A 10,706-nucleotide genomic window follows, 5' to 3' on the forward strand; every position below is an offset into this window, starting at 1 on the left:
CACTTAGAAAACTCTGATATATTAAAAAAAAAGATTAAAAAGCCCTCTGTTTCTATTACATTCTAGAGATTGCAGCATACAAATGTGTACTCATACATACATACTGTACATGTCATCACTCTCATGCCGTTGTGACGGCTGCATGATTTAAGATAATAGCACATCGCAACAAATAGCAGTATATACCTTTGCATTAAAGAAGACTTGGACACCGGTATCAATAAGTTAATAAAATATATTCTTTGCTTCTTGCTATATCTTACAGTGAAACCTGAAATTGGTCCCTGTTGGACATTAAAAACGGACACACTTTTTGTGAGCCAAAACAATGGATCTCAGAACTACCAATGATAAACAAAGAAACACCACAAAAGTTATACACGTGATACACAAACATGTCAAAAGCAATGAATTGTTTTTTTATATTTAGGATAGACCAATGAAATTGAGGATTTGTCGAAGGAGGAATAAACATTAGCTGCTTCACACCAAGATGGAATCAAAATGGCATCCATGATGGCAAAGTCGAAACATTAACAAACATTAGAATAATAAGAAAAGCCAAAAACAAAAAGTACTCTGCATGTGGCGTCAAGGAGTATGAGACAACAGACTAAACTCGCAGTTATGAAAAGTTTGGTTGTCCAATAAGGTTAGAAGAAATGTTTGCATCTCAAAGGGGTCATTTCTCCCCTAAACCCATTCCACTGCTGCCCATCTCAGAGTCCACTAGTGAGGAGGCAAAGGCTGACTGGACGATCTGAAAGCCAAAGGATTCAAGAAGTGACATATTCTGTTGGGGGGAAAAGGGTGAGCCGAGATCACTGAGGCCGGACAGGGCCGCAGCACGTTTCTTATGAACCCGGTGATGGTGCTTGTTGAGGTAAGACTTTGTGCGGAAGGTCTGGCCGCAGTCGCCACAGGCAAACTTCTTTTCTTGGTCTGTGTTTTGGATGTTTTTGGATCCCCCCGGCGAGGTCACTGCATCCTCAGGTTGGCCGTTAAAGATAAAAGATGTCACCTCCATTTCTTCTCCCTCTACTTTCTGTTCCGTCTTGAGGTCCGTTCCATTGGAAAGGTCACCGAAAACTGCATCCGATCCATCAGAGTCCTGATGGGGGCATTTCCCAGCATTCTCCTGCCCGTCTGAGGTAAACACAGAGTGGGGAAGGGGATATCAGGGAAGGAGTGGGACAAAGAGATATATAGGAAGAGAGAAGGAGCCTCACATTAAGCAACACATTTAAAAATTTAAATATTTCCTTTATACCTGAATCCTCGTGACCACAGCCACTTATGTAAACCTGTTTCAGTATAAAAACAGGTTGGCCCAAACTGATAATTTTATTGTGGCTTGTGAAATTTTTTTTGTGTTGTTTTGTGACTTTGTGTAAGAAAGAGAAATATAATCAAATTAAACTGCATCCTATTGTGCGCACAACATTATATGGAAAATTAATACTTCAGATTTTTAGTCTTTGGAGTTCCTAGGCTCTAGAGCAGTGGCACTTAACCTTAGTTTGGGAGCAAATGGACATTTTTATAATTTAGTCACCCTCAAGTATTTCCAAACCTTTATTAATTTCTAGTCTGGAACACAAAAGATGATATTTTGAAAAACTCCCAAGAACCAATGAACCAAACAACACTGGAACCCACTGATTTAAACTGTATGCACAGGAAAATCCCTCAAAATATATTCTTGTATTTTCCACAAATGAAAGGCAGTCAAACAATTTTGAAACAACATAAAAATGACTAAATGATGACATAAAACTATCCCTTTAACAATTTGGAGACTTCTCTACCACAAAGTAGACTCTACCAATCAACAACCATGAAAAACTGAATTCTCTGCTCTGATTGGTGCTCACTTTTTTTCAACATGTTACTGAAATTTAGCCTGACCAGTTCTCCTAGCTACTAACAAATGAGCGACACTTCAGCGCATGATGAGACCATAGATAATTTCTGATTGGGTGAGAAGTACTATATTTGGGGGAAAATGTGATGACATGCTACAACACTCTCATTAAAGAGTCACATGTTACCTCTATGAAAAACATGTTGAGTACCAAGGATCTAGTGTTAGTCTCTCTAACTGTATTCCATTATTTTGTACTCAAAGTTTATTTAAACTCTAGTTGGTTACAGGGCATTTACAGACCCAGAAAAGCATGAAAGCATAATACTGATGAGACAATTATTAGGTAAGATCTGAAACCAGACTTAAAAGTCTTGTGAATGTTAATGGTGCTTAGCAGATATTTACACCAGACTTATCAGTTACAGCATCCAGACATCCTCAGTTCTTTGACTCGCCACATTTCCACCCTCAAAACAGCCCGTACTGACCTGTAAGAGGTCCATGAAGTGGAAACCCTGGTGCTCCAGAAGAGCGGCACTCCCAAAAATAGGGAGTTGGACCTGGCTTGCCCAGGAGCAGCTCAGGCTTCAGGCCCAGGCTCGGAGGGATGGGCTGGGGTAGAATTGGCCCAGCTAGCCCCTGAAAAGACCCCTCTGTCTCGGGAAAGGTAACCACGAGCCGGTGATTGGTGCAAAGGTCTACACGCCAGTAACCGCCCCAAGAAGTAAGGGATATGGGTAGAGGAAAAGACAGAGGCCAAGGGGGACAATTTGCAGTCAATACATTCAGATGACCTCTAGCTTCGCATCAGTTCAGAAACCATCAGAAATTATGAACATTGTTTGTTCAAAGCTAAAATGACAAAAACAAGTTTTAAATGAATGAATCTTTTTCTTTCATTACACGCCAAGCCAGCAGCTCATTGATACTGTTGGAGGGATACTGTAATGACAATTCTGTACTGATGTAAAGTTAATGGCACCTTTCTGATGTATTTCTGCATTACTTTTTACATATTAACTGCCAAAACCCTAAAGCTTGCATTACAAGATCAAAAATAATTCCACTTCCTCTCAATTCTAGTGAATTCACAAAGTAGTTAACATTAATAACTTACTGGAAACAAACAAAAAAAATCATTATTATTGGCATCTCCATAACTAAGGGGTCATGTCAAGATTCTAGAATATGGTTAGTTCTTTAGAAAAAAAATGCTGTCTCCATATTGTTTCCTATGTTCTATGTTTGGTAAGGTCATTCCCAATCACAAGCTGCTGGATTTTATGGCAATAATTGTTTGAAAAAGGTCCATTAAATCCACAGAAATAATGCACAGCATGTATATGTGCACATGCATGAATGAAGGATCAAAAATGCTTTCATTATGCCAGCACTTGATGGAGATGATAAGTAAGCAACACAGAATGGGACACATGGCCATGCTAAATTGGTCAGCAGCAATGTAAGTGACTAGCAGACAAAGCTGATTGATAGGGCTGCAACTATTATTTAGCTCAGGTCTTAAATCAACTGTATCTCTAAATGCACCTTATTTAAATAAAGAAACTTAAAGCAACAGTTCCCCAAAAATAAAATTTGCTGAAAAAATACTTAAAGGGTTAGTTCACCCAAAAATGAAAATTATGTCATTAATGACTCACCCTTATGTCGTTCCAAACCCGTAAGTTCAACCTCCGTTCATCTTCGGAACACAGTTTAAGATATTTTAGATTTAGTCAGAGAGCTTTCTGTCCCTCCATTGAAAACGTATGTACGGATGGTATACTGTCCATGTCCAGAAAGGTAATAAAAACATCTTCAAAGTAGTCCATGTGACATCAGAGTCAGTTAGAATTTTCTGAAGCATCGAAAATACATTTTAGTCCAAAAATAGCAAAAACTATGACTTTATTCAGCATTGTCTTCTCTCCCGGGTCTGTTGTGAGCGCATTCAAAACACTGCAGTTTAGTGATATCTGGTTCGCAAACGAATCATTCGATGTAACCGGATCTTCTTGAACCAGTTCACCAAATCGAACTGAATCATTTGAAACGGTTCTCGTCTCCAATAAGCATTAATCCACAAATGACTTAAGCTGTTAACTTTTTTAATGTGCCTGACACTCCCTCTGAGTTCAAACAAACCAATATCCCGGAGTAATTCATGTACTCAAACAGTACACTGACTGAACTGCTGTGAAGAGAGAACTGAAGATGAACGCCAAGCCGAGCCAGATAACGAACGAAAGATTGACTTGTTCTCGAGTCAAGAACCGTTTCTGTCGGACGTGTCCGATTCGAGAACCAAAGAGCTGACAATAATGCACATGCGTGATTCAGCGTGAAGCAGACCGACACACAGAGCGTCTGAACCGAACTGATTCTTTTGGTGATTGATTCTGAACTGATTCTGTGCTAATGTTATGAGCGCGGGTAAACCGAAGGCTTGAATCAAGGGCAATCATCGCCAATGGCGTCATTACGTAGAGCGCAAAAGAACTGGTGAACCGTTTTCTTCAACCGGTTTATTGAATCGAACTGTCTGAAAGAACCGGTTCGCGGAAAAGAACCGAACTTCCCATCACTACTGGTGATCCGAAAACCAATGCAACCGGATCTTGACTCGAGAACGAGTCAAGCAGTTCAGTCAGTGTAATGTTTTGAGTAAATGAATTACTCCAGGATATTGGTTTGTTTTAACTCAGAGGGAGTGACAGCCACATTAAAAGAGTTAACAGCTTAAGTCATTTGTGGATTAATGCGTATTGGAGACGTTTGAAGATCCGGTTACATCGAGTGATTTGTTCGTGAACCAGATATCACTAAACTGCAGTGTTTTAAATGCGCTCACAACAGACCCGGAAGAGAAGACAATGCTGAATAAAGTCGTAGTTTTTGCTATTTTTGGACCAAAATGTATTTTCGATGCTTCAAAAAATTTATGTCACATGGACTACTTCGATGATGTTTTTATTACTTTTCTGAACATGGACAGTATACCGTGCACACAGTTTCAATGGAGAGACGAGAGCTCTCGGACTAAATCTAAAATATCTTAAACTGTGTTCCGAAGATGAACGGAGGTCTTTCGGGTTTGGAACGACATGAGGGTGAGTCATTAATGACATAATTTTCATTTTTGGGTGAACTATCCCTTTAACCTTAGCCCATCCGAGATGTAGACGTAGATGTAGAGTTTGTTTGTTCATCGGAACAGATCTGGAAAAACATACTCAATGGATCCTCTGCAGCAAATTAGTGCCGTCAGAATGAGAGTCCAAACAGCTGTTAAAAGCATTACAATAATCCAAGTTATCTAGAGTAAGCATTATTATGGAGTTGTTTTTTGGCTAGAAGCAATGCTTTGAAGTTAAAACACCTTAATGGTGGATTTGTATTATATCAAACAGTTATTTACTTCACAAGTTAACTGATGGACTGGAGTCGTGTGGATTACTTCTGAATTATTGACATTCTTTTATCAGCCGTTTTGGACTCTCATTCTGACAGCATCCATTTGCTGCAAAGGATCCACTGGTGAGAGATTTCTCTAGATCTGTTCCAATGAAGAAACAAGCTCATGTACATCTTGGCCTGAGGGCGAGAATATTTTCATCAAACTGCCATTTTGGGATGAACTATTCCTTTATAAGTAAATCAGTCTCATTTTAGTATTTTGCCAATAAGTCAAATATTGAAGAAGCTTGAATATTTTAAATAACGTACTTTGTTTGAATTTACATCTGGCAGCCATCCATTAAGTTTGCAAAACTACAAGAACTATCTACATACTCAATACTTCATCAGTCAAGTGATACAAAGGTATCATTACAATTGTACATTTAGATATCCATTTGACAAAACTCTACCAGCTGAGCTAAAGAAACTCATCCTTGACGTTCCTCTTAAAAAGTGAAAGGCAACCCATAATTTAAGCAACAAACATCCTTTCTCATCCTCTGAGAGAAATGTCCTAAAAGACTATGTAATTTAGACTGCTAAATTCTTAACGACATATCTCTGATTCCCTGCACGTGCTGCAATAAATGATAAATGTGCAGCACTCAAATCTGTATTTGCGGTGAGTTTATATGTAAGCAGATGCAGCATCTGATAAGCAGCAGTGAAAAAGACAGCAAGTGAGCGAGTAACAATTTGACGCTGCGGGGAGAGGCTTGCTTGCCTTCCACTGCGCACTGGCGTCCTGAGTGGTAGGGGGCACCGTTGTGCATCTGTGGTCTGTTGGTACGTGCTTCAGGGAACTGATGTGCTGCAGAGGAAGGGAGCATGGACGAGCTGTGGTGCGTTTTTACATGCACCTTTAAGTAGGATGCAGTAGAAAAACCTGAGACCATCGGAAGAACAAGTAGGAAAAACAATAAAACAAAAAACAGAACAACACTCAAGTCTTATTAATCAGAAGATTACTCTACGGCTTTCAAAAAATATGAAGCATAAGCCATAAACCTTTTAAGTAGTACTATTTAAAACTTCAGCCTTTTGCCCATTAATAAGCCAACCAGTTTCTGTGAGCCTAAGCTAACTTACTAAGGATGGTGTCAGTGGCAATGAAAATGTGGATCATTAGCTGGGTAATTTGTAAGCACGAGTTCTGCTGTTTATAAGCAACGTCTTGATAAAATTAGCTATTTTCAATGTGTGTCTGACCAGTACCTTTGTTGCATATTCCACAGTAGTTATGAGGTCCTTCACTGTGTTTTTTCAAGTGGTCGGTCATGTAGGCAGCCCGGAGGAATTTCCCACACACTTGACATGGTATCTTATCTTCATGGCATGCCAGGTGCGACCTCAGGCGATCTCTTGTTGCGAAAGATGCGTTGCAAATCTGAGACATTTCAAGTTATGGGTTATATCTGAGACATTTCAAGATACGGTTTATAAGCATTTTCCGAGAGATCATTTTTGGGAGTGTTATCAAAACAAAAAGTTGATTTAATGGAGGTGATTAATCAAATATTTAAATTCCACTCTAGAACATATAATGAATGTGAATGAGGACCTGAGCTGTGGAGATCTAAAAAAAAAAGCATCATTAAAGGATTATCCCATCCTGAAAGTGTTCAATATGACTAATAAGAACGTGTTACATATTGCAAATCTTTTGAAGGCAAATTACTTTTTTAGCTTTGAGTGAAGAACCATCAAAAACGTTACCAAAACTCAGCTTCTCAATGGAATATCCCAGTGTTTATTATAATTATTATGTATGTGCACATCACTTTTTTTAATGCATGCACACTAGTGATGGGCACGTTTGAAACACTGCTACGCAACGCTTCGAAACATTTGCAAATCTTTTGTTTCAAATCAATGTTTTAGAGTGCGTAACAAACTGGCCAGGTCATTTGATTTTAGCTAAAACGAAGCTTTGTTAAGTCGCACGGTTTCGAAACTCAGATGGATCACCACTAGGGGGTGTTGATCTCAATGTGAACCCATGAACCACTTCTGGTTGCTCACTTAAAGGGATAGTTCACCCAAAAATGTAAATTTGATGTTTGTCTGCTTTCCCCCAGGGCATCAAAGATGTAGGTGAATTTGTTTCTTCAGTAGAACACAAACCAAGATTTTTTACTAAAACTGTTGCAGTCTATCAGTCTTATAAGCAGGCGTGTGAGGAGGTTTCTTCTTCTTTTTACTTTATGGCGGCTTGCAGACTTATATAAGTGCATTACCGCCACCTATCTCTCAAATGGACGTTTGACACTATCTACAATCTCAATTAGGAGTGTCAATGGTCCACTTGAGAGACCACCTGTTTGATTACGTCATTTACTAACTGCATGAATTATAATGGACATTTCTGCCATATGGACAGTCAACACTGATAAGGTACTACTAAATATTACATAGAAACTTTAAAATAGAAACTGAAATTTCCTCTGAAGTTGCTTTGCAACGATTTATATTGTGAAAAGTTATACATCGGTGGTTTTCAACCTGTGGGGCGTGGTGGTATTGCAGGTGGGCCACCAATTACTATTAAGAAATAATAATATTGTTCATATATGTAAAAATGTCTAAGTCATGACTTAATAACATAATTTCATATATATATAATTAAATAACAAAAAAATATTAAACTGTAACTATGTTTCCACTATTCGAGCTCGATGATTGGTTTAAGAATAAACCACCAATTTATCTTAGATATTTTTGCTGCATATGCTACAGAACAACAAATTCAAACGTGCATAAATGGCTGTCAACATGTTCCCTCCTGACTGCTTGCTCCTCTGACTGTCTATCAGCTGCAGAGCTCTGCCTGGATCTGGTTTTCCCGTTTTGCTGAGCGGTGCCAGCCCGATTTTTTTTTTGTTCATTGCCAGTTCATTCAATAAAGACAGTTAACAATCTTGCTTCTGAGTACTAAGTTATTAACCCAACAATAGTGAGGTCAGTTAATTTTTTTTACAGTGGGCCGCGCAAACATATGTGTTTGGTTGTGTGGGCCGTGAATTGATTTGATTAACTGAGAAAATAAATTATAATAATTTAGTATGTGTGCCAAAGCAAGTCATTTTGGGGTATGACAGACCCAGTCCTGTCTCTTTCCTTATATGGTGGGAGGGGGGGCTGGAATATGATTCATAAATTCATTATATGAAAGAAAAAGCCATACAGATTTGAACCATGAGAATGGGCATACATTAAAATGTAGCATTTCTCACCTGACACTTGTGAGGCCTCTCTGTGGTGTGAACCTGTTTAATATGTCCATTCAGATGATCTGGCCTACAAAAACAAAACCATCACACAAATCATGTATGATGACACAAATACAGAACATGTATAGAGTATGTATAGAAGCAATCATAAATGACTGCCCTCACCTGGAGAAACCTTTCCCGCAGCTTTGACAGACATACGGTTTACCCACCGAGCCGTCGTGAGACCGCACATGGTAAGACATCCTGTCTTTGCGTTTGAAGCGCAGCCCGCACACCGGACACGCGTACGGTTTCTCGCCCGAATGTGACAGTTTGTGCCGGTTGAGGTGGTAGACGTCTCGGAAGACCTTCCCGCAAAGATCACACGCGACGTGTCGTCTCGTCCTCTCGCGTTTACGGTTGTCCGCGGGCAGTCCGTTTTCCTGAAACCGCGCCTGGGGAGGAGAGGTCATCGTCGGGCCGTCCACAGCGACCAGCTCCGGTCCGGTGTGCACGCCGCCGGTGAACGTCCCGTGCTGCGTCTCGTGGTTTCTCAACTGGACGTCGTCGGGAAACATCTTACCACAAACCCCGCACAAGAAAATCCCCTTGTTTTCGTTTTGAGCAGTGCTGTTGTTGTAAGTGATCGGCTCTGTCGTGGGCTCTTTTTTGGGTCTCCCTCTGCCTCGCTTAGAGCCGTCGTTATTGAGGTGGCTGCTGGGAAACTCCAGCGGGGAAACCGCTAAGCGATCGGCCGCTTGTGCTCCGGAAGCGGCCGGCTGTGAGCTGTTACTTGGCTGCGTCGGATCGGCACTGTCGCTGTCGTTGTTGTCGGTAAACACTGCGCCGCTGGACACGCTCCCGTTTGACATGTCCACGGGAAGGGGGTATGACAGTTGCTCCGCGGCCCTGAACAGGCTGTGCTCGCCTCCTCGTGAAGGAGGCACGAGGATCTGCATGTTGGATTGTTTGATGACCTCCTGACAGATCTCGATGACAGATCGCATAAGCAGAAACTTCGCCGCGGTCATAAGCTCCGGAAAGCACTCCAGACGCACCACGATCTTAGACGTGTACGCGAAGTCCAGGATGTCTCGGAAAACTTTGGGACTGATCGTGTGCATCTCCAGCTCCTTGCCTTGGCCGTCGTCTTCCGCCTGACAGCTAAACACCGACTCAAAATACTCGCTGCACGCCGCCAGCACTGCCTTGTGCGCTGGGAAGCTCTCCTCTCCGACGCGCAAGATAACATCACAAAACCTGCCTCCATCTTTTCTCTGGCTGTTGAGGTTGTGTAGCATCTCGGCGCTGTGTTTACTCACCTGGTACGTGTAGGAGGAATTCCACGGGTGTTCTGTCCTCTCCATGCCGCTTTCATTCAATAACCAAGCCTATCGCATACGACAGAAGAGGTAGACAGAGGTAGACAAACGCAAACGAATGGCAAACACCAAATAAACAGAAGCACTCAGCAGCGACCACCACTCCTCGCCTTTTTAGCATCGAACATGTTAGCAGGGGGAAAAATGGCAGCCCCCCAGCTTCCTGTGAACTTTGACCTTTGCTTAAAGGAAATGGGCTGTCGTTTGCGTTTAATATTTTTGTTTTCGCAGTTTAATACATTACTTCGGCCCAAAGATAAAGCGCAGATACTAACGTAGTCACACACCGAAATTTAAGTTTCGCGTCCGTCTTCCTGGTTCGCGGTGTTATGAATTCACATACTTGTTTTCCAGTGAGCCCCCTCCCCCAAATGTACGACAGGCACCGAGTACATGACAGCAGACCGTCTTTTTCTCTCTTTCAGACAGTGTAACCAATTAGAACATATACGGTAAACGTGAACGAGATTAAAGTGAAGTATCAAAACTCTTGAACTGGCACTGTCCCCTAGACAGTCAGCTGCTCTCCTGAACTAGCACTGTACATTTCAAGCACAAAGACACGAACAATAGAGAAAGGTAATTGTTTTGACTACACTGGCTTGCCGTGTGTCTGGCTGCTGTATTGTTTGTACTTTTGGAAATAAGATGCACAAATGCTTTAGGCAAACATTGTTAAAAAAAAAATCATAAAATTATACTTTGCTAGTTTTTGAGCTCAGGTTGTATTTCTTGGGCAGCTGTCTTTGTTTTCAGACATCATTGAACATTGAAGCTCTGACTCTG

General features: G+C 41.1%; 1 protein-coding gene across 3 annotated transcripts; it reads right to left on the reverse strand.

The window, feature by feature from the left end:
• Positions 1 to 586: 586 nt before the first annotated feature.
• LOC132160958 (POZ-, AT hook-, and zinc finger-containing protein 1-like) lies at positions 587 to 10,223 on the reverse strand. 3 transcript variants are annotated; one of them, XM_059570716.1, is made up of 6 exons: positions 8,722 to 10,223; positions 8,560 to 8,623; positions 6,542 to 6,713; positions 6,051 to 6,212; positions 2,356 to 2,565; positions 587 to 1,146 (listed from the first exon to the last, which is right to left on the reverse strand). In XM_059570716.1, the coding sequence occupies exons 1-6, from the start codon at positions 9,903 to 9,905 to the stop codon at positions 683 to 685; spliced, it is 2,256 nt and encodes a 751-aa protein (XP_059426699.1). In that variant the 5' UTR covers positions 9,906 to 10,223; the 3' UTR covers positions 587 to 682. The 3 variants fall into 3 exon arrangements, with proteins under 3 accessions (XP_059426699.1, XP_059426700.1, XP_059426701.1); XM_059570717.1 differs by lacking the exon at positions 2,356 to 2,565 and having other exon boundaries at positions 8,722 to 10,219; XM_059570718.1 differs by lacking the exons at positions 2,356 to 2,565; positions 6,051 to 6,212 and having other exon boundaries at positions 8,722 to 10,212.
• Between the last annotated feature and the right edge of the window lie 483 nt (positions 10,224 to 10,706).

The sequence above is a fragment of the Carassius carassius genome, chromosome 17 (genome assembly GCF_963082965.1).
Source record: "Carassius carassius chromosome 17, fCarCar2.1, whole genome shotgun sequence".
NCBI classification, from domain to species: domain Eukaryota; kingdom Metazoa; phylum Chordata; class Actinopteri; order Cypriniformes; family Cyprinidae; genus Carassius; species Carassius carassius.